This window comes from Prunus avium, chromosome 1, assembly GCF_965620075.1.
Source record: "Prunus avium chromosome 1, drPruAviu1.hap1.1, whole genome shotgun sequence".
In the NCBI taxonomy this organism is placed as follows: Eukaryota; Viridiplantae; Streptophyta; class Magnoliopsida; order Rosales; family Rosaceae; genus Prunus; species Prunus avium.
This window is the reverse complement of record NC_142284.1, coordinates 55497311-55520715: the sequence shown is the minus strand read 5'-3', so window position 1 is coordinate 55520715 and position 23405 is coordinate 55497311. Positions and strand designations below refer to the sequence as shown.

General features: G+C 37.2%; 4 protein-coding genes across 4 annotated transcripts; 1 reads left to right on the top strand and 3 right to left on the bottom strand.

Annotated features, from left to right (window-relative positions):
* Nucleotides 1-5370: 5370 nt before the first annotated feature.
* On the bottom strand, nt 5371-7500 carry CCP2 (ubiquitin-fold modifier). Its single transcript, XM_021953643.2, has 4 exons — nt 7342-7500; nt 7120-7217; nt 6182-6214; nt 5371-5673 (listed from the first exon to the last, which is right to left on the bottom strand). Exons 1-4 carry the CDS (start codon nt 7407-7409, stop codon nt 5576-5578), a joined length of 297 nt encoding a protein of 98 aa, XP_021809335.2. The 5' UTR covers nt 7410-7500; the 3' UTR covers nt 5371-5575.
* Nucleotides 7501-8784: 1284 nt separating this feature from the next.
* On the bottom strand, nt 8785-10428 carry LOC110753539 (Pathogenesis-related thaumatin superfamily protein). Its single transcript, XM_021954460.2, has 3 exons — nt 10261-10428; nt 9377-10043; nt 8785-9083 (listed from the first exon to the last, which is right to left on the bottom strand). The coding sequence occupies exons 1-3, from the start codon at nt 10319-10321 to the stop codon at nt 8951-8953; spliced, it is 861 nt and encodes a 286-aa protein (XP_021810152.1). The 5' UTR covers nt 10322-10428; the 3' UTR covers nt 8785-8950.
* A 3852-nt stretch (nt 10429-14280) lies between these two features.
* On the top strand, nt 14281-17099 carry LOC110752989 (auxin transporter-like protein 3). Its single transcript, XM_021953781.2, has 8 exons — nt 14281-14612; nt 14750-14935; nt 15041-15153; nt 15249-15432; nt 15662-15759; nt 15869-16076; nt 16181-16438; nt 16672-17099. The coding sequence occupies exons 1-8, from the start codon at nt 14451-14453 to the stop codon at nt 16864-16866; spliced, it is 1404 nt and encodes a 467-aa protein (XP_021809473.1). The 5' UTR covers nt 14281-14450; the 3' UTR covers nt 16867-17099.
* Nucleotides 17100-22303: 5204 nt separating this feature from the next.
* On the bottom strand, nt 22304-23397 carry LOC110752923 (cold shock domain-containing protein 3-like). The gene has a single exon (XM_021953692.2). The coding sequence runs from the start codon at nt 23232-23234 to the stop codon at nt 22620-22622; it is 615 nt and encodes a 204-aa protein (XP_021809384.2). The 5' UTR covers nt 23235-23397; the 3' UTR covers nt 22304-22619.
* Between the last annotated feature and the right edge of the window lie 8 nt (nt 23398-23405).

The following is a 23405-nucleotide window of genomic DNA, read 5'->3' as shown; positions in this document are numbered from 1 at the left end:
AAGAAAATTGGAGTCAATAGGCCTAGTGCGGCACCATCACGTGTTGCACTTCCATGTGTATGTTCTTCAATCTAAGCATAAATCCTAAATATGTATAGTTATTCCGTACATATTAATATTTGCTAAACTCATAAATAATTAAGTTGAACTTATAAAATTAGACGATAATTTAATATATTACGTCTTACAAGTCCCTATAGAGACTTTGGCATTTTTCATAATCTTCTATAAACAATGATGTCTTGGCTCCACTCATGGCAAAATTATCAACCCCACTCATCCCATAATCATGAACTTCATTACCATTCAACTCTAGGCAAAAAAATCCTAAAACTCGATAGATATTCGACGGACGTAGAGCACTCGCCAGAGTGCCGAAGTCACACGTAGGCTTGAGATGGCCTTGCCCCCTCCAAGCCGCCATGACCTATATGTTCCACCCAAAAATAAGTCCAATTGGAAGTGGGCGAGTGCGATATAGCACTTGGCTTGGCACTTTGACGTGGGTAAAAGGGTATAGGTAAGCTTTCATTCTATCCCTTTCATCCGCATGCCATTCGGGCACCACCTAATGCAGCCGACTCCATCGCCATCCAACTGAAAACTACTCGTTTTGACATAATTTTTTTTTGGGGTAGCAATTTATAAAATATATGCCTCATAACTAATTAACCTAGTTTTTGAAGGCAACTAAGGTGGTGGTCACTAGGCAGGCAGGCAGGCAACTTGTTTGGCCCAACAAATTTCGAACCACAAACATAACCTGAAGGACCGCCAACTAATACCCAGATAAAGATGAAAAGCATAAAGGAATCTGGTTGGGACCATTTGGGAGCTTACATAACTTCAACAACAAGGAGATGGTGATGCCCATTACTAGAATTTGAGTCGACATATGAGTTTTTTTTTTTTGTAGTTATAATTGTATGACTTTTTCTCGATCAATTTGGGTAGAAGGGATTCAAACTTCACATATAGTTCCACTAAATTAAGAGCTAGTTGATTAGTAACAGTAAATGTATAATTGAATTTCTAAAACGACTATTTTCCCAATTAAAAGTAGGAAAATGAAAAATGTACCCCCCTAAATTTTTTTTTTTTTTTAAAGAATCTTGATCAATAAAGATAAATTGGGAAGAAACATTATTAGAAAAATTATTGGATTTCTATGTCGGACAGAATAAATTTTTTCAATTTGTTAAAATCAACCTTTTTTTTCCAATGTTTAATAGAGAATAAACCCTTTATAGTTTAGAGTTGTTTTTTTGTTGGTTGTGATGTAGTGGTACTTTTTTTTTTTTTTTATACCAAATTTTCCTCCATTTTAGGAGGGTTTTTTGAGACAAGATTTTAATACCGCCACACTTATTGCATCACCCTATTTTAGGTTTATGTTCTTTTGTTTTTTTTAGGGATATGATTTCCCCACTCTCATTTTCTCTACTTACACTTTTGAATACTTTTTAATCAATTTTGTTCTTTCTCTTTCCTATTTTACCCTTACCCTACATTAATTTCTTTTTACTTCATTTTTATATTAGTTATTTTTCTTTATACTTAATTTTCCAACTTGCACTCCATTTTCAATATTTTTTTTCTTTTAATCGAGTAAGAAATTAAGTTTTTTTTTTTTCCTTTAATACTAAAAATGGAGTGTAAGTTGGAAAAATTAAGTATAAAGAAAAAGAAATAATATAAAAGTGAAGTAAAAAGGAAAAGAAGAAGAAGAAATAATATAAAAGTGAAGTAAAAAAGAAATTAATGTAGGGTAAAGATAAAATAGGAACGAGAAAGAACAAAATTGATTAAAAAGCAAAAGAGAGTGTAAGTAGATAAAAGAAGAGTAGAAAAATCAGCTTTCTTTTTTTAAGTCCCTCATGATTTGGTTCAGGTAGTCAACTTCTTCAGATGAATGTGCTTTCCAGCAACCATTTTCTTAGGAGGATTGTGCTTCTATCCTGCCTTTCATGTTGATTTTGGTGTTGAGAATAGTTCACTTCGAGCTATTCTTTTTATCTTGTATTGATTTTCTGGAATAAAAATTCTACTTCAAAAAAAAAAATCAACCTTTTTTCTTTTCATGAAAAGTTCTTTGAAGTGCAAGTTGGTTCATAGGGGTAGAATGGTCATATAAGAAAAGAGGGTACCACGGATGTGGTGGTGGCATCGATCACGTGGGAACTATGAATTCGTTAAAAGACTAAAAAGGTTAAAAGAAACGAAGTGTGCCGAAAACTCTCCGAGACATGCGGTTCGTCCCCTTTATTGGGGATGGTCGGAGTCACACTTACGATACTACCCCCCCTAATCCAATAGTGATTTTAAGCTTTGTGATGGTATTTCTGTAAACTGATGCAAGTTAATCTCTTAAATTAATTCCAATCAAATGGGTTTATTAGGTGTGCGATCCCTATAAATTCTGCAGTTGTGCACTGCCAGATGGATTTCAGCAAAACACGATTTGCTAATTTTATATTCTAATCATCCAGACATTGTGTTGTGACTTGTTGCGAGTATCACTAAAGTTAACAATCTTAGAAATTGAATAAAAAGAGTGCCCTTGCAACATTCCAACTTGCTCGGGTTAGGGTTAACTTAAGCCCCATGATCTTTGCATTGTAAACATTCTTTTTAAAAGAAAACGAACAATACAAGCATTACAAGTGTGTATATACGACAATTGCTAAGTGCAAACACAATTCCTATTTATTCTCAATCATGATTTCGTAAGGCGTTAGAACATAGTTACTTTATGATTGAATTTTGATCTTACATTTTAATGAGAATGAAGTATCATTGAACCCAAAACTATTATTGGACTCATATAAACTTTGACGAACTAGTTTCTGTACAAAGTTGAAACAAAGTGAGTTTGACATATGGGATATGGCATAACTTTAAGGAAACAATGTGCAAGGTTTAATGATATGGTTAGTTAAGGTTTTGCCCCTACTAAACAAGCATAAAGTGATCTAGCTCTATCTTTCCAAATCGAAAAGGAAGTTTAAGGTGATTGGATAGGATGCAATCCCACTCCTTGAAGACCAAATTACAATTTGTTGTATTTGTAGTTTGACTCGATTTTTGTTGCTTTAGGGCCTGTTTGATAACTATTTCAATTTTAGTTTTTTTTTAATTATTATTTTTTTAGCGCTAGAGTATAGAGGAAAAAGAAGGAGAATGAAAATGAAGATGAAGTTTACGATTTGAACTTAGCTGCACACCAAGCTAAACTACATGACTAAAATTATTAACATTGAATTACAGCAACCAAAAATGTAAATTCAACCAGCTATCCTTGAATTACAACCGACATCAAAGTGGTAAATTAAACATGTTAACATGGAATTCCAGGTAAAACCAAATGCACCAAGAAATGGTCCATCAATGTCTTATCTTTACTATTTGGAGCAGTTTCCAGCTTCTTGCATTAATAGCTCTCCATCAACTCTGTGATAATAAAAAACTTGAATGTTCCGAATACGCAATGACAAAACTTAGGTGTGGAGTATAGCTGGTGGGGCTAAGTTTGCTATTAGCCATGGATGCATAAACTGGAAAGCTGGTTAGGGAGACAAATAAATCTGATGGGTCAGTACAGAAAATTCATCAACTCATTGAAGAGCTCTTTTAGTTAGATACAAATCTAAATGCCTTTGTCGCGTCTTCAGACGTCCTACCATCCATTTTTGGACAGCGATATCCTTTTGAACTAGCTAGCGCTCTAGATATTTATCCTTTGATTAGGTTTTCATGGTTGCTAGTTTGAGAGAACACAAGTTTTCAAAACAAGTAATGCCAAATTAACATGGCATTGTTCCCTTGGTTTATATACCATGGTTGATTTTTCAACGGAATCGTATCTTTAAATTGTAAATTCGTTTTATTGACTTTATTTAATGAAAATATTCTTTAAAAACATTCTTTGAAAAGGTTACCGGACGAGCCCTTAGCAACTGCGAAATTGAAAGCTATGCAATTCCCAATGTCGATGTGCCCTACCAAACCAATGCCAATGTCAACTCTACTTAGGATCAAACCAATATGGCGGTGTTGTAGTTTTCAGTTGGTTAATGACAATCCCTACTCTACTTTGATGAAAACAATCTGGGGGAGGAGTTGGTTTTCAGTTGGTTGGTTGGGCGGCTCATATAAATAACAGCAGCATACATATGCATTGTTAATGTCACATTCATAAATTTTGTAGAGCCAGAATTGGAACACTAAAGTCAGGCAAGCCTCTCTCCTAGAACCACCCCCTTGGGCTAATAATCGGGCCTCTCTCTCCCCTCGTTATGTTGTGGAGAGGTTTTCCCTCCCAACTTTTGTTGGATTTTGTCTGATCCTTGCTTTTGCAAGGTTTTGTTTCATCTGGATTTTGTCTGATCCTTGCTTTTGCAAGGTTTTGTTTCATCCCTGTTTCTCTACAGTTTGTGTCCCAATATTTTGGGGCTGATTTTTGGAAGATCTTGATAGATCTGCTGCTTTTGTGGTAGATATCTTGTAGATCTCTCTGTATTGGAGGTGGAGCTGCTGAATTTGGTGGATCTACAATCTATTGTGCTTGGGGATGAAGTGGGGATTAAGAGATACTGTGATATTCTTTGGAATGTCTTGGTGGAAGATGAGTGGTTATGCCCTCCACTTTTGAGGTGTTTCTTGTCCCATGATTTTTTAGAGATTATTTCTGCCTTGATCCTCTTGAAGCACTGGTTGTTGCAAGGATTTGGGTCCTCCTCATCTGTAACTCCATGTTAACTAGGATTCAAGATGCATATTTGTTCTAACTGTTTTGTATGCTTAGTTGGTTATGTTTTCACAGTTTATGTATGAGAAGAACTTCCTTTTGGGGCTATGTCTTTACTGTTGTAATCTGGGTTTCTGCCCGGTTTTCAATTAAATCTCTACTGTTTCACCCCAAAAAAAAAAAAAAAAAGGTTAGGCAAGCCTTATTAATAAGCACCTAAAACAGAAACGGGTGCAGTTTCTACATGGGTTCCAACAAAGCCCCATGGCTAATAATCTTGGGCCGAGACAGAGTGGCTTTTGCCCTAGGATAAATGATCTGCATAGCCCACAAACACCACATCCCAAACCTAGCCCAGCCAAGCCAAAAGGAAGCTTTTTTGTTATACAAGCGGTATTGAGAGAATGGGGAGTCGAACCTACGATCTCGGGTGTAGGGGCACATGTATTAAGTAACTTAGTCAAGTCTAAGTCCCAAATAGTTCCCAAGTAATTCTCGAGTTCACCAGTAAAAAGTTACGGTGACACTTGAAAATTTTCTCGAGGTTTAAGGGGTAAAAGATGCTGTGTATATGTTCTAATTTCTAAGGATGCAGGACAGATGGACCTCCAACAGAGAAAGCAGAACTGTAAAGCTGTCCTTGATATATTATCCTTTCAATATTATTCAAATGCATCTATTACAGTCACCTGTTTTCTCGGTTTAACTGGAGAGTTAATATCGTCAACTAAACTGATGCAGATAATCCTCACAACTTAGTAATAAGGTACATATCATAAAAAAGAAAAAAAGAAAAAAGCCCTCACATGAAGAAGTAGACCAATTTCTTCATTTTGATGGTAATGCTGCGTCTGTCGTCCCAAAAGCCCCAACCCTATCTCGAGGAATCAGGCGTAGTTCGGAACCATGCTTGAGGAACACATTGCCTGAGAAAGCCAGTAAAAAGTTTATGTGAAACCAAGGATATAAGCCATTCTATAATAACGCTGAATTCAATGCCATAATTATGCTAATAACAGTTTGCCATCTGTTGGGAGGTGCACAGAAAAATAGCACTCATTAGCAATTTTTTTATGCATCTCCATGGACATATATCATAGCATTAAACTAAAGCACCATTAAACAGTCCTCATATAAAGAATCCATAGATTCCTTTTCATACCCCTTTAGTTTTCAAGTAACTTACCAATAAACTTAAACTTAAGTCTAGGATGATAGATTTTAATATCTACATTAAGGTGTGCCCATGGGTCTCATTTCATGTGTAAAGAATGACAAAGAAGCAACAGCCCCAGTGCAGGGGCTAGTAGCAAAAACTATCATGTCAGTATTTCCACCATTCCCTTTTTCTTAAATATAAAGTATACACTTTCTTTTCTGGTAAAAATTGAATGGGGAAAAGAAATAAAGCAATAAGGTAAAACATTGGCATACCTGCACTTTGCTGAGGATTGATTCCAACACCATCTGCACAATAACAATCAACAAGTGAGAACTAATAGAATGGTGACAATCAACAAGCATTGGCATACCTGCACTGTTCCCTTACTTATATCAAATTAGGAGTTAAGGGGTTTTCCATTAAAAAAGTAACACTGTTTATCAAATTAAATTTCAATTGTCTAAAGATTGATAGTACCAATGTCAATTTCTGATTGGATCTAAGGATAGGGGAAAACACACAGTTCTTCAACTAATAACACTGTTGTCCTGGAAGAGCAGAGGACTGGAGATATCAGTATGTTTTGGCAATATAGTTTTGCATTTCAAATTGGCCACATTGATTCTTCAAAAAAATGCAAGACATTTTTCAATTACATCTCAGCAACCAAAACAAGTTATGCACTGTTGATATTCTTTACAAGTAATAGAGGATACCGGAGACCGCCTTCAAGTGAACTTTACATGAGCTTAATCACATAGAAAATGATGATGGACCAGTTCCTAATAGCAAATCCTAGAATGTCATCTGCAATTCAAATTCCCCCTTTTTGCTTAAATTCGAGCCATCCTTTTCCATTCTTCCCTTGGTTCAAAGTTTTCAATTTTGAAATCCAAATTTGCATCACTTATGATTCTCTACAAGAATTAAAAGTCCGAGCTCTCAATTAAAGAGTACAGCTTCTGTTTTCATAGAGATCTAATCTCACACTGAATTATAAAAAGGGATTCCCAATTCCGGAAACCATAAACCCTAATTCGATCAATCAATGAAATTTCCAATCATACCCAAATCATCGATTAAAGTATGTATAAGAGACGAAAAAGAAATCAATACCAATTTGCAAACCGATGATCAATTAGAAAATCACAGACTTAACGAGACAAAAATGAAATCAATAGCAACATGCAAAAGCCCAGGAATGAAATACCGTTGGTGATAATAGCGCTGGTTTGGGGAGGAACTTTGAATTCTTCAGCTGCGTATTTCAGAACGGCAGTGAAAGGGGCTGCCTCAGGAACGCTAAACCTGAAGAAAAAAAAAAAACATAAAACAAAGAAGTTCAGAAATTTCATCAAATTATTGTAAATCGAGAAGCATAAAAGACGTTAACGAAGAGTAATTGAAAATATAAATCGAGGGTTATACGAACACTTTGAAGGGGAGCTTTGGATCGGAGGTTAGAGTGACTTTGAAGGACACCTTTCCACCACCCGCCATTTTTTTAATTATAAATTTATTTTTCTCGTTGTCTGCGTGTTAAGGAGCGGTCTTGTATATATACACATGGACAACCCGCTTCGTTCTCGTTCGTATTTCTAACGATGAGGAGGCCATGTTTTGTGATTTTATGTTTTTTTTTTAAAAATTATCCGCTGGGAAATGATTTTATTTTTTGATGCAAGGATATTGGAGGAGGGGATTTCTAACATATACAGTGTCAATGTGTTATAAGGATTTGAACTTGATATTACTAATCTGCAAGTTAAAGTTCTTTTTACTAGGGCTAGATCTCATTGACTGTCCTATAAGAAATAATGTAAAAGCTTCAACTAATAAAAAATTATTTTGTGTATTATTATGTTGTTGTGAATTCGTAACATTACATTAGCATAATATTTCAATTTTGAGAATTATTATGTTGAGTTGATAAAACTGTTCAAACTAATTCAATTGATTTGATCCCAATTTTATACCGGGAGATTCACTAATATACCAAATATAGGAGCCCAAATTATAAAAATACCCCATATGAAATGGACTTTAGAAACACACCCAAAACTCATTTATAACATAACAAAAAGGCTTTTAACTTCTTTTAAATTATAAAATTGTCATTGATTTCTCAAAACAAACCCAACCCCAAAACATATAAACAAGCCCAAAATACTCAATAGGACATCAAAGTAATTTAATAATCAAAATTAAATTCAATAGAGCCAATTGTCATTTTTTGGGTTTGTTTATAGAAATTAAATGATGTGGGGTTTATTTATAGTTTTAGTGTTAAGAATTGGTATTTGACTAAATATCTCATTTGGGAACCCCTAAACCAAACTAAATTGCCTATATTGATTTTATTTTTTGTTTTTATAATTGGCATTTTCTTATTGGTTATCATCATTTACTATTATGTTTCATTTCACAAATTAATATTGAAGTTCCCTTTTACCGATTGATTTGGTTATTTTCTTTCATAAGCAATTAAACAAATACGAGGCCTCAATCGGAACCATGATGTTAATTTGAGGCCTAAACCGAATTAATATGAACCGTGATATTGCATTGATTTGGTTTATGTTTTTTGATTTAACCCAAACCGGAATGCTTTGTACTTGATTAAACAGTGAGTGGCCCTATAAGTAAGGAGCAACAAGCATATTAGTAGCCCAAGCAATGGTGATATACTTATTGCATTACAAAGGGCCATACCAGCTTTGCTCTACAATATTTTACACATAGTGCTGATTTAAATTAAGTCAGATGGCATACATGGATTGGGTTAAGACGGTTCATTAGACCCAACTTGATGAAAACCAATTTCAAGAAGGGAGAGAGGAGAAAAAGAAAGTTTGTGTAAAGCAAGCCAACCGCATTCATTATTTTCCCTCTTCTAAAGGAAAGAATAAAATGAATAACTTCATATGTACAACCAGTATGGACAATTTTTACATTCTTTTCAGGTGCTGCTCTGTAAGTTCAAAGGGGATGTAAAACAAACACACCTCTAAGCTTCATGGGAAAAAAAAAAACCCCTTTTCTCAAAAAATAATCCATAAATTAATCATCACCATCAGTGCAAGCATCACAGTCCATCTCATTGAATTTAAACCTTTTGATCCATTAGTACTACAGACAAGCTTGTGGTTATGATATGTGCACACTGGTTGCTTCCTGCATATGCATAAACAAAAACAAATGTCATTGACTGCACAGCAAGCAAAAAGGTCAAATACAGATTGCTCAGACGTTGATCAATTGTCATCTGCAATACATGCACAATGCACAGAAGGGGTAAAATTTGAGTGCTTTGAGGGCTTTAAATTAGGCAGGAGCTAGATTCAAACTGCATTCATTGCTTAAGTGTATTCTTATTCGAATGTATTGTGCAGATATCTAGCAAGAGAACATTACCCTAAGAGAGATTCAAAACAGCTTTAGTGTCTAAAATGAGTTCATGAACAAACCTGCTTGAGCAGAATGCAACCACATAATCTGTGCCAGAGCAAGTAAAGATACTGGTTGGATCATCATAAGCATAACTATAGGCAGTCGGGCATGCTTCTTTGAACATCTTGGAATAATATGTGGGTTTGCATGTAACAGGGTTGCCAAAAACCCCTCTGCAACAATACTCATCAGTGTTGAACACATCACAGGCGCTCCTGCATCCAACAGTCTTCCCATTTGCTTTGACAGAGAGCACAGATGGGCAACTGGACCTCAGGTCCCCATCGCAACCCGAAACACTGCAATTTCCCGTACCATTCAGAGGTGTCACAACCATTGGCAAGTTGAACCCATCAACAAGGCTAACATCATAAAAGTCTAGAGATGCCAATGTGAATTCGGCAAGTGTTGCTGGCGTCTTTCCTGAAGCTCCACACTTGAGGGTGCCGCCACAGTCTCCGGTCTGGCATGAAGTGTTGCCATTTTTGTTGTCGAAGTTGCAGCCCGTTCGACCCCATATCCTGCCAGACCAGCTGACTGGGGCAGTGAATATGATTGACTGGCCCGGTTTTAGCATAAAACCACCACCATTAAAGCTCTCCCCTGGGGTCACTGCAGGCCAGACTGTCTCCTTGCAATTGTTTATTATGGTGAAAGTTCTAGCAGACTCAGATAACTTTGGTCCTGCAAAAACCAAGAAGTCAATTGCTTATAAACTTGATAACAAATGATGGCGCACAAATGAGCTAAAGGGGTTAATAGTTTTGGCCATTAAGAGTTTACTCTAAGGTTAATAGTTTATCTACATGTAAAAAGTACATATGTTTCTCATCAATATCATTATCCATACGCAATTCTAAGAGAAAGATTAAACCACAAAGATTGCTATTATAAAGAATACCTGATGAAATGGCCATAAAAACCAATAAAACTGGTAAGAACACATTGAGATGCGCTGCCATTTTTCTTACTCCCTCTCCCTTTCTTTCTTTGTCTATCTCACTTTAAGGGGACTGGTTTAGATGAACCATGAATGAATTGCGCTTGTACAGTTTACAACATCCACATATAAAACAAGAGGGTGAAGAAGAATACGTGTGGAGAAAGGACTAGTAAAACCAAAGCAGTAGCACCAATTCAAGGGAAGCATTTTTGGCAATGCTAGCTAATCTGATTCCTTTCCTAATCCTTTCCTGCAAGTTTATCAAGGTTCCCTATACTTGTTTCCACTTTTCTTTTCCCATAAAATTTTTGGACCCGCATCAAAGTTTAAATTAATCTGAAAAATCCCCATTTTCAGAAACTATTGATACCTATTTCTCTTTTGGTACAAAAAAGCTGTCAACTCCTTTAGTTTTTTTTTTTGGGGGTGAAATCAACTCCTTTACTTTACTTTCAAAAGAAAGACACCATTTTTAAAAGATTTAACTTCCAAGTTCAGAAACCTTAATTCAGAATTCAGATTCCACACGTTACTACTGGAACTGGCCAACAGTTTCTCTAAGGACAGGTGGGAAGGAAAAGGGAAAACAGGAAAAAATTAATGAGCAATTCTCCTACTGTTCGCTTGATCAGAAAACTGAAGGGAAAATTTGACATTAATAAAGGTTTAAGCTACCATAGGCATGATGTAGTAAAGTTTTGTCTTTTATCTTTTTTCCTTCTTTTTTTTTAAATCTATGCCAATTCTTCAACCTCTCCAAATTGGAAATCTGAAATTGAAATGTCTTTTCATGTTTTTCTTTCTTGGTGAATGATTATTTTCCTGCATTTTCCCGAATCCAAACAAGCAGACAGCAAGAAAAAAAACACTAAAAACAGAAAATGAGAGAAACCCAAGAAGCAAGACCTCAGCTGGAGTTGAATATCAGCTTGAATCGGCGGAGGAGAATGGCGCCGTCGAGGACTGAGATAGGCTTGGAGCCGCCGGACGGCGGCAAGAGTTTAAATGAGGGAGACGACAGATGTTTAATTGGGCCAAGCTATGTTTATTTGGCCCGTTCCGGTTAAATTTGGGTCATGTTCATTTCAAATGGGCTACGTTGGTACTGTTTCCCTAGGCCTAAATAATTGGAGAAACCATCAATATTGGGTTTGGGTTTGAGCCCAATACACTTTCTCTTTTTTCCTTTTTCGCATTTTTTATAGCGATTTAGCTCAATCACGGTAGAAGGCCAAATCATATAATTTTTTCTAAACTAGGGGAAGGGGGATTCGAATTCGAGTGCATAGTGGAAAGCACATCCACTCTAGCCAACTTCGCTAAGCCTATATCTGCAACCGAATCATTTCTTTAGTGTTTCATTTTTCGGAACTTGCATTTAGACACTTTCTACATCTAACAAGCACCCAAAATGAAAAAAACAATTTTATACTTGAAAGTTGAAACAAACTCATCAAACATTTCTTGCTTCTTATAGTATCGCGAAGACAAAATCATCAACATAAAACCAATATTGCACCCACGTTCTAATTCCTATATCTCTAACCTCCTAACAACATTCAACATTTCATTAAAATAACAAACTAACAATCTAATGATATATTAGATTGATATCAATGATATGTATGAAGAAACATAATAGTAAATGGTGAAGAAACACATATTTAATTACAGTGTGATTTCATTTAGTATAAGATTACACTGTTTATAAGTAAAAATCAAATCAAACTTTTAAGATTGCTTTAATTTTTGTCGGTTTGAACAATGCGATCGGTTTCTTTTTTCCCACCCTTACATTTAAAGGAACATGTATTTTCCCAACGTCCAAACAAATCCAAGACTATGCAAAATGTTCTTTAGGAAAATGAGATAACGATATATGTCTAAGCATATGAACCAAGTCAAAAGGTGGCTTATTTAGTTGCTTTTTTTTATCCTTTTGGAAGCTCCTTGGCCCCAACTTTTAGTCACCCCATAGTGTCTATTATTCTTAAAGTTTTGCATATGCAGGGTGGGGTTAGACTTTAGGCCTAGACCTACTCGGGCCACTCCCTTTAAACAGGTAGTAGTTAGGTAATCACTCACCAATATCATAATCTAGTTCATATGATGAAAATGACCATCCAAGTTTACCCAAAAAAAACATGATTTTTGTGTCTTAAAATAAATTCTTAAATAGAAAGATTTTTAAGACCATTCATCTGAATTATTACATGACTGACAGAGAAATCAAGCAAAGTTTTGAATCTTTATTCTATTTGGATTGTTATATGCTCATTGATTTCGTTTAGTGGTTCGGTTTGGACTGAATTGAAATTGAGTCCAAAACTAGTTATAATGAGTCTCATTCTTCTAAATCTAGATGAGACCTGTCCGATGCTATATTTGACTATTGCCAAATTTAACAAGTATAATCCTAATATTTATAAATTCACCAAACATGAACAAGGAGATTAGTTAATTTGATTAAAATAGTTAACTTCATGCGGTAGAAAGCTCCCCAGAATCGTATTAGATGAAGCTAATCCCAGATAACGTTGGGCCAAATGGGCAAATGTTGGTTGCCAGTGCCACAAGCTAATCGGCATCCTTGCCACCCTGGTCCATTATAGTCAAACTTTGGAATTAACTTAACTTTGTATTTATTCATTAATGATGTAAATGACCAAATAAACTTTTCCTCACACCTTCAGACATAGTTGTTGGCGTATTAAAAGGAAAAGAAAATTTTGGTGGGATCAAAATTATGAAGCTGGATAGATTGCATAAACTTTTTAGTGTTCATGTATACAGAAAAGATGCTCCAACTAACCTAATTTAAAATTTTATCATTACGTCAATGAGGTCTAACTCAGTGGAAAAGAAGCTTGACTTGTGCATATCAGTGATTTCAAGTAGGTCCAAACCCCATGACATTTTGGTTGTGTGTGTGAGAAACCCTCCTTTCATTGTAACTTAGACTATGATTTATACTGAAAAAAAAATTACCACCACCAAAATTGGGATTTGCGAAGACACTTGATTAATCCCATTATCTAGAAGCTGAATCAATGGCCCAAAGAACCCTTTAGGGACCTAAACTTTTATTAAAAAGGGGTAAAGGGCATTTTTAGATCTCTTTTTGTAAAGCCAGTTGGCACACGTGTGGTGCTAATCATGTTTAGCACCAAAGCCCACCTCAAAGTAATCATTCACTCCATCTTATGGGCTCCCCCACACATACACTCACACTCAAATCCACACAAAAACAGCTCTTCTTCTAATCCTTCAACTTTCATCCACCTTCCACACCCTTTTGTATAAACACAGATCTTCTTCTTTACCTCACTTTTCTCTACACAGATTCAACATCATCCATCCATCCATCCATATGCATCATGCATGGGCCACCCCGCTCGTGCAATGCATGCTAAGCATGGCCCATCAACAGCTTTTCCATGTCCAAATAACAAATATAAAATCAAAATTTAGGAGGAAAAAGTAAATCCCATGTGGTACCAACGAATCTTAACCTCAACACAATGAGATAAATTTCGAACAAAAAAACACAATGAGATAAAGATCTAATAAAACTGAAATTATGTGTGTAGCTAACTTAAGAATATGTGGTCGAAGGTAGTTTATACGGGTCGATACGCATTTTAGAGACTTACTGTTAAATTTTTATCCCATAACTTGAAAATAGAATATAGGGAATTTGAAATACTATTGGTTTGGAGTATTTACTCCCTCAGGCAAGGTCCTGGGTTCGAGTCCTAGCATCCGTGTAGCGTGTATGAGTTTAGTATGCTATCGCCCCTCTCAATAGGAAAGGTCCTCAAAAAAAAAAAAAAAAAAGAATATAGGGAATTTGAAATACCATTGGTTAAATAATATGCATGCATATATTATATATGCAATGACATTCCTAAGGGCTAATTAGGGTGATGATGTAGCTAGGTCTCCACTTGGGTGACTCAATTATTGCTCATAAAAATTAAAGAGTTCTACCAAAAAGCAAAGTGGTGCTATAAGATATACATACATATTGGTTAAGCTTAAGGAGTGGAAATAGTAGTGAAAAAGGAGCACTCCCTCTATCTATTTATAGACTACTCAGACACTCATCCATTGCTTCCTCCCACACCACCACCACCAAGGCTATAACAATGGCTTCTGAGAAGGTTGAGACTGTTATAGCCGGAAGCTACGTGGAAATGGAAAGAGAAGGGGAAGAGATTGACTCAAAGACAACTAAGAGCAAGCTCTCCACCTTTCTTTGGCATGGCGGCTCAGCCTATGATGCATGGTTTAGCTGTGCTTCTAATCAGGCACATATTTAATCATATTTACCAAACTTCTTAGTTTTACATATCTTATCATTTGTGTTAATGTAACTGTGTATTTGATGTGTTTGGCTAATTATAATTATATATCTTAATTTGGTTTTAATGGAATTTTAATGCAGGTTGCCCAAGTGCTTCTCACACTGCCATACTCATTTTCCCAGCTGGGTTTGCTGTCTGGGATTCTATTTCAGCTTTTCTATGGCTTGATGGGAAGCTGGACTGCTTACCTCATCAGTCTGCTATATGTTGAGTACAGAACTAGAAAGGAGAGAGAAAAGGTTGATTTTAGGAACCACGTAATTCAGGTATAATCCATGCTTAATTTCTCCATTAATTTGTAAAACTAATGCTGATATATTAATTATGATTCCAGTTTCTTTATAAACATTGACTGTTATAAATCTTGGCAGTGGTTTGAAGTTCTTGATGGGCTGCTGGGGAAGCACTGGAGGAATGTTGGCCTCTTTTTCAACTGCACTTTTCTTCTGTTCGGATCTGTAATTCAGTTAATTGCCTGTGCAAGGTAAATAAATAATTCTTATTATTTATAATTTTATATGTAGAAAAGAATTAGATAGTAAAATTTGGTTTGTCTTTGTGTGTTTGTTTTGATCTTAGTAATATCTACTACATAAACGACAATCTTGACAAGAGGACTTGGACTTATATCTTCGGAGCTTGCTGTGCTACAACTGTCTTCATCCCCTCCTTCCATAATTACAGAATTTGGTCATTCTTGGGCCTCATTATGACCACCTACACTGCTTGGTATCTCACCATTGCTTCCCTTATCCATGGAAAGGTAGATTCCATATCTCCTATTAATTAATTACATCCCTCAATTAGATTTGATCATTGCTCAATTTTTTGAGGACGGCGATAATATACTAAACTCACACATATTACACGGATGCTAGGACTCGGACCTAAGACCTTGCTTAGGGGTCCTTTGCGATCACTGCTTAATTTAAATCACCAAAAAATCACATTTAGAAGTTGCAATCTAATATTTTTCTATGTGCCCCCAAAAGGTTGAGGGAGTGAAGCACTCTGGTCCAACCACAATGGTTCTCTACTTCACTGGGGCTACCAACATTCTCTACACATTTGGTGGACATGCTGTTACAGTGTGAGGGCTTTGTGAAAATTAATTAATATCCAAGAACAGAGGAAAGCTGTTGCAATTTTTGGGTTTTAACTTGAATTTGATTATCTGGGATTGGTTGTGTGTTGTGTAGGGAGATTATGCATGCAATGTGGAAGCCACAGAAATTCAAGTTGATATACTTGATGGCCACACTCTATGTGCTGACCTTAACTCTGCCATCAGCTTCTGCTGTTTACTGGGCTTTTGGGGACAATCTCTTGACTCATTCCAATGCTCTAGCTTTGCTTCCAAGGACTGGATTTAGAGACACTGCTGTTGTGCTCATGCTCATCCATCAGGTACTAAATCAACAGTTTCTTAATTAACAACCAAAACCAATTTGATTTAGTGACTTAAAATGGGATTTCCAATTTTTAATTAATGATTTGGTTGGTGTGCACAGTTTATCACATTTGGATTTGCTTGCACCCCTTTGTACTTTGTGTGGGAGAAATTCATTCAAATGCATGAGACCAAGAGCATGTTGAAGAGGGCCCTGGCTAGGCTCCCAGTGGTGATCCCAATTTGGTTCCTTGCTATCATATTCCCATTCTTTGGGCCCATCAACTCAACTGTTGGATCTCTACTTGTCAGCTTTACTGTCTACATAATTCCTGCTTTAGCTCACATGGTCACCTTTGCTTCTGCATCTGCTAGAGAGGTTAGTCCACTTTTAATTTTCATTGGGATGAACTAATTGCTAATTAAGGAGGGTCACATTCTCCTACCTGAAATATTTGGCATGTTATGTTGTTAGACTGTCAATTTCGACTATACATTCAAACAAGAATCTACTGAACTTAAGATTCGATTCACAGTCTGGTAGCATAACATATCAAATTGTCCCAGGTACAAGTTTCTGATATGTTCATTGTTGTTTTTGATGACACACAGAATGCTGTAGAGAGACCACCATCCTTGTTGGGAGGCTGGGCTGGCTCATACGCCATTAACAGCTTTGTGGTAGTTTGGGTTTTGATAGTGGGATTTGGGTTTGGAGGGTGGGCAAGCATGCTCAACTTCATACGACAAGTCGACACATTTGGTCTATTCACCAAGTGCTACCAATGCCCCCCACACAAAGCTTGAGTAGATTCCCCCTACTTTCCAGAAAGTTTTTATTAACAATTTAAAAGATACATATGTAAGTGTGTAAAGAGATTGGCATTTGTAAACCTTTCTTTTCTTACTTGATTTGTATTTTTTTCCCTCTTAACTTTTTTTTTTCTTTCCCTTTTTCCCTCTTGTAAGATCTATTGTTGATGGTTTTCAGAAAGAAAAAAAGGTGTGATGGCAATTATCATGGCCAGCCTTTATACGGACCTACATTTGTACCTTGTGTGTTGATTAATTAGTCTTCTTTTAATTAAGAAATGCAAGTCCCCTGGTTTTCACTTGTGGGAATTAATTTATAGACTCGACATATTTCTATCTAGTTAATTAAGGTTGAAATTCTCTAGGAAGGATTGTAATTAAGGAATTAATTTATACGTTTTTTCTTATACAAGCGAAATTAGGGGAGCGGAGAATCGAACATAGGACCTAGAGTCAAGGTACGAGGATAAATACTCTTAATCACTTGAGCTAGATCATAAACCACGGCTTCTCTCAACTTTGATATCCTACTGAGGAGTTGATATTTAAAGAGTCTATAACTGGTCCATGAGGGGCAATCTGAATGTGCCACATCGTGTGAAAAAAAGGCTATCTTTGAGCTAACTAGTACTTTTTTCCACATAGTATCAATAAGGTATTTGAGCACCCAAATCAACCTCAATTGCAAGCTGTGTGTGTGTTGATTGCGTGAAAAAGGCTCATGTGGTACTCCTTGAAATTGTGTAGACTTTGCGTGAGAAACATTAGCATGCTGCTGCATAATAAGCAGATGTGATTGTCCAGCTGCAAAGGCTGATTGAATTTGCTGGTCCCATATATGGCATTGTCAAGGCCTAACTCAGATGTGCTTTAATTGAATTACTTTGCATCATTGCATGTCAATCAGTCGTTTTGCCTAATTTGATGTGTTCTGTGTGTACATGCCTTAAACGACAAAGATTTAGCAAATCAGTTGGAGAACTTCAATCACCTAGTCATTGGCAGAACTAGGCCAATGGAACATAAATTATTGGCCTCACATATCTGAGAGAGAGAGAGAGAGAGAAGAAAAACTTCTGTAAGGTTACATGTGTCACGTTGCAGTGCTAATGATTTTATCTCATTGAGTGTTAATCATATATGCATCACTTATCACATCATGTGGTACACAACTGTAGTTTCATTGACATTACAATATCGTCACAGACAATGAAATCCTTCAATATTGTAGTGTTATCAATCTATCCATGTTACATTAAACTTTAATTTCAAGAAATATCAATTTTGTCACCCATTTATGTTTGAACACCTGAATTCATGAGTTTTTCGTACACAAGTTTTCTTTGATAGAGAAAGCAAAGAAATAGCTACTAGGCCCAAGCTCGAATGACATGTTCATATCAAGGATCAGAAGGAATCTATTTGGTCCATCATAACACATTGGTCAACATTGATTTTGAGTCTTCACCAACCAAATCAAGGAAATTTCGTAGGCCCTCTAGCGCCATATGACACATGACCAGGAACTATCTTAGCCTTGGTCTAATCAGCTCTACATCATTATATAGGATAGGTTTACCTAATATGGTTCAATTAACCAGCCACCTATTGAATAATTTTTAGAGTTACCTAATAATATCATAAAGGGTCCTTTTCAATGAGGTATAACTCAATGAAAAAAGACCTTGATTTGTAGATCAATGGTCTCGGTGGTTTGTGACCCAAGAAATTGGCCACAATTGATATTGATGCCATAAGGTCAGGTGGGTTCCATAACCCACACATAGAGCAAAGAATTGAGGACCCTGGGATTGATGGGATAAATATCTCTGGTGCTGAGAAAGAAAATACATAATATAAAGTAGGAAATGCAAAAGCCATGAAAGCAGCAAAGTCGATGCCTATGAAACTCCAAAAAAAAATAAAAAATTCTTCTTTTAGACTTTTGCCAAAGAAATATGATTGATTAGAAGAGAAGGCAAGGGAAAAGAAAAAGGTAGCTCCTCCTAACTCATACCTCATATGAGATATACAGTGTGGGTTTTAAGGTGGGGACCTCATTTTTGCTTAGAACTTTCCAAGATGAGGACTTGTCATGGGAATGTTTTTTTTATTTTTTATTTTTTATTTTTCTGCATCTCCAAAAAAATCATTGCATCTGCCCATATATGCACTGAGAAAATGCTTTTGACCAGGCAATTGAAACCCATCAGTTTCAGTTTAAGAACTTAAAAGAGATGAATTTTTCTGGGTTGAAACTTGAAATCAAATCAACCCATTAAGCCATTAACAAAAGTTTTGTAGGCATTCAAGTTGTAAGCTTGTGAAAACAGAATCAAAATCTTGAGGAGGGTCCAGCAAGTTAACAGTGTAAGATAAGGCAAAACGTGTGTGGGGGGTCCTATGATCTTTGCAGGGAAGAAAATGTGTCACCACATGGCTGGAACTTATTGAAACTTTGGCTTGGACCCTCTTCACATTCTGGTCCTTGGATCCAACCCAAGTGTGTGTTTGACCAAAAGTCAGAGCCTTTTCAGGGCTTGGTGACCAAAAGTCACCACACTAGTTAGAAATATTGGGATTGTGTCAATCTTGCTAGGCTTCGGCCCCCCTTCTTTATCTCCTTCTTTTGGGGACCTTTGAATCCAAACAAGGATAGAGGATAGGGATACCCCCATTAGCCCATTTGGATTAAAAAAAAGAGAGAAAAGGGGGACCTCAGGCTCAGGCCGACAGAGTGGCGAAAAAGTTTATATCACGGCGATTACATTGTTTTGATATCCCAAATAGGTTTTTTTTTTAAGGAGAATAGCAAAAGAATACTATCTTGTGATACACAAGTTCTAGTTGATAGAGTAGGGGTGGGGGAAGGTAGGGTGTTGGTCAAAATCAGTAGGGCCCTCCCTCCAATGGAAGTTTCTGGTGAGGGTGAGATATAAAGGCAAAGGCTGCCCACTTCTATACTGCACCGAGTTTGATATTGCTCCTCCAGGACCTGTCTTTGTCTTTGACAATGTGCTTGCAGCTTTTCCACTCTCTGGTCTTGCTAGTTTTGTGTGATTCATTTTTACCTTAGTTGCTTCACAGTGAGAATGAGTGACCCCATCGAACATGGTTAAAATCACTGCTGTTGCTTTTGTTCCAGCCTTTCTGTGGGCTGGGAATGGGCCTGCCGGCCAATTGCTCAACCCTGTCCAGCTGCTAATAAGATTCTTTAAAAAAACATTTTGGGTTGGTTTGATAACTAGTTCGTTTTCTCTTCTCAGTTTTGGGTTTCAGTTGAAGAAAGGGGTAGTATGAGAAAGAAGGGAATAGGAAGGAGAAGGCATGCAAGAGGAATGCAGGAAGAGAAACTATAATAGAATGCTACAAAAATGAAAGCTAAAAGCAATTTCAAATAGTTCTTCTTTTCAAGTTTTGTTTCATACATTCTTCTTCATTTCTCCATCCTTTCCTTTCTTCTCTCTTATATTTTTCCTCTTTTTTCACATATCTTGTTTTAAATTTTGACCAATATCAAATCTATTGTTTTTTTATATAGTAAAAGCGATAGTCTGGGGGAATTTCTCACACACTAACACAACTAAAATGTCATGGAGGTTCAAACTTGAGACCTCTTGTTTACAGGTCAAGATCCTTTTTTAATTGGGCTAGACCCAGTTGACCTCAGATCTATTGTTTTATACATAATGTTCTGGACCTTTTGGAGAGGGCTTTCTTGTTGGTTCAACATGGTGGGCCATGTTTTCTTGGTCAGTCCTCTAATCCAGTAATCTGTTTTGGGCCACTCAACTCAGACATTTGCATTGTCTTTTGGTTTGCTTAGCCTTATCAGATGAGGAAAAATAAAAAACCAATCCTTGTTCTCTCAAACTCGCATATTTGCATGTGTTTCTTTTAGTAAAAGAAATGTGAAAAGTAGAGATGTGGGTTAAGTACCCTACTCGTAAACTAAGAGTAATTTAAAGGGACATTCACTATTATACCCGATATATCGCTTTGTCAAGCCAAAAAATTGTCAAGCCAAAAAAGTCCCCGTGATTAGATAATACCCTTCTTCTTCATCATCAATCAAACAATTCCAAGCCGCATAAGCATTCAAAAGGGAGGAAGAATTTAGCCAGCTTAGAATTCGAGACATTCTAGCGCCCCTTCATAATATGGCTGAGGTAGATAGATGCATGATGAACTAATATCTTGAAAAGGAAAGAGCCTCTATGCACAATGAAAGAGACAGATCTTCACCAAATATTCCCATCTTTTTTTAGTTCTCATTTTGTCTAAGATTCTGTTTACGCTCAATATGGATTGGATGATGAGAAGAAAATAGAGCAACTAGCAAGAACAACGATCAAACGCAATTCTGTTTTCAGCAAAAAGGACACAACACAAGGGATCAGAACAGGAGAAAACAAGCGAGGCTTCAACCGGCAATTTCAAGCTAATCGTTTAGTGATCTTCGAAAGAACATCTTGATAAGTAGCTCTTTGCCTGATAATCAAAACTCTTAATGAAGTTGGTCATTATGATTCGAAACATGAACCTATCTGCGGTTGAACTTGGTAATGAAATGAGGGTCATAATTTTTGATCAACCAACCAATAATAACAATTAGAAAAGAATGGGTGGCCAAATGCACAAGGCTCTCCTGCCAATATGGGGTTTGGAGAGGGCAAGAAATATGCAGCCATACCTTTAATTTTCAGAGAGGCTGTTTTGGCAGAACATTCCCTAAAGCAATTGTTTCTGACACATGAAACAAATAACCTCTCACTTATGCACTCTACTTTCATAGATATAAACACATGGAGATGCATCTTTGTTCCCTTCTACAAAAGTCAACAGTGGGAGATAAAGAGGACACCACATGGAAGATCAAGACTGTAAAGGATAATTGAGCTTAGAAACAAGTGATGAGCGACGAAGACATTTCGAAAAGATGTTGATCATGCCGAAAGGGGGAAATGCAATCTTGACATGTGAAATATCAACCTCTCATGGATTATCAACTAGGATAGGGTGTATGACTCGGTTCTTGTTCTTTTCAGGGAAGTGGATAAGATGACTTGACTTTATGAGCATGTTGCTGCCATTAAGTTGACGATAACTCACGATATAATTTAAGCAGCAAGCAACCAGAAAAAAATAGATCCACAGCAATATAAAGATTGCAAGGGACAAAATACTATATCCACAACTGAAACCAGAAAAAATGAGAAGTGCAAAACAGGTGAGCGTCCCTTTCAAAAGGAAGGGCCATATTTTTGTCGCTCAGAGATATCCACAAGGAAGGAAGGAACAAAGATCAAATTGGTATTTTGGTGTCAAACTATAGATACTCAAAAGTCATCAAATCTTTATAAAACCAAAAACATAATCCGTCTCTAAACAGAACAAGAAGAATGAAAAATAATTAAACTGAAGTGGCAAATGACACCAAAACATGATCATTGATTTCATATTGAACAACAAGAAGAATAGGTATGAAAAATGAGGAGAAACAATGAATTAGAACGAGAAAACTACCATCTAATATATGCAAAAACAATCACCCACATACCACCAAATCATGCAAAAACGAACAAAAAATTACCCAAATTAAGAACAAATTGGTGACAAACAAGAGCCCTCCTTTCTTCATACGCCAAGAGCAATCACCAAGCAAGCACCCAAAAGCGTGGGAAACCACAGAGACCTATACACCCACATCCAAAGCCAAGCCACCCAATAGAACATGACCCAAATTCTCACTTCTGATCATTAAGACATTCCCTTGCCAAATGCCCTTCCTCTCCGCAATTATAACACCCACGGCTACCGCCGCCTGCACGGCTACCGTATCCTCGACCAGCACCGCCAAATCTTCCACCACCGCCGCCGCCCTGAATACACTCCCTAGCCAAATGCCCAATTCCGCCGCAATTGTAGCACTCGCCACCGCCGCGACCACCGCCGTAACCACCACTATAACCGCGACCCCTCCCGCCGCCTCTCCCGACATCATACCCTCCAACGAACCTTCCATAACCACCACGCCCGCCACCTCCATCGCCTACCCCTCTCCCGCCATAACCGCCACCCCTCCCGCCAAAACGGCCACGTCCACGACCGCGGTCAAAGCCGGGACCGCGGGATCGGGCGATAGCGGCGACGACGTCGATGGCTTTGGTGCGTCCGTCTTCGCCGAATTCAACGAGGAAATCGACGGGCTGGCCCTCCGAGAGGGTCCGGAAGCCGTCGGATTGGATCGAGGTCTGGTGGACGAAGAGATCTTCGGTGCCGTCGTCGGGGGCGATGAAGCCGAACCCCTTCTGCGCGCTGAACCACTTGACTGTACCCGTGGATCTCGCGGTGTCCTCCATGGATGAGAAGGATCTAGAAGCTTCCTTTTTCTGAAGCTTTTATATATTTTTTGTTTTTGGTTTTTCAGTTATTGCCGGTGGCGGGGACTAACTGATCTGTTGAGGAGTCTCAGTCTCGAGTGCCCCTCTCTCCTCTGCTGCTTGCTGCTGCTGCTTTTTCATTGTTGGGTG

Bases quoted from the DNA above. Each gene is read 5' to 3' on its own strand.
- LOC110752923 (XM_021953692.2), bottom strand. From the start codon at position 23,234: ATGGAGGACACCGCGAGATCCACGGGTACAGTCAAGTGGTTCAGCGCG.
- LOC110752989 (XM_021953781.2), top strand. From the start codon at position 14,451: ATGGCTTCTGAGAAGGTTGAGACTGTTATAGCCGGAAGCTACGTGGAA. The intron at 14,936-15,040 runs GTATAATCCATG...AAATCTTGGCAG, and splicing joins TTAGGAACCACGTAATTCAG to TGGTTTGAAGTTCTTGATGG. The intron at 16,077-16,180 runs GTACTAAATCAA...TGGTGTGCACAG, and splicing joins TGCTCATGCTCATCCATCAG to TTTATCACATTTGGATTTGC.
- CCP2 (XM_021953643.2), bottom strand. From the start codon at position 7,409: ATGGCGGGTGGTGGAAAGGTGTCCTTCAAAGTCACTCTAACCTCCGAT. The intron at 7,218-7,341 runs GTTCGTATAACC...TTTTTTCTTCAG, and splicing joins CCAAAGCTCCCCTTCAAAGT to GTTTAGCGTTCCTGAGGCAG. The intron at 5,674-6,181 runs GTATGCCAATGT...TGGCTTTCTCAG, and splicing joins CAATCCTCAGCAAAGTGCAG to GCAATGTGTTCCTCAAGCAT.
- LOC110753539 (XM_021954460.2), bottom strand. From the start codon at position 10,321: ATGGCAGCGCATCTCAATGTGTTCTTACCAGTTTTATTGGTTTTTATG. The intron at 10,044-10,260 runs GTATTCTTTATA...TGGTTTTTGCAG, and splicing joins TTTTATGGCCATTTCATCAG to GACCAAAGTTATCTGAGTCT. The intron at 9,084-9,376 runs GTTTGTTCATGA...ATGCATATGCAG, and splicing joins GTTGCATTCTGCTCAAGCAG to GAAGCAACCAGTGTGCACAT.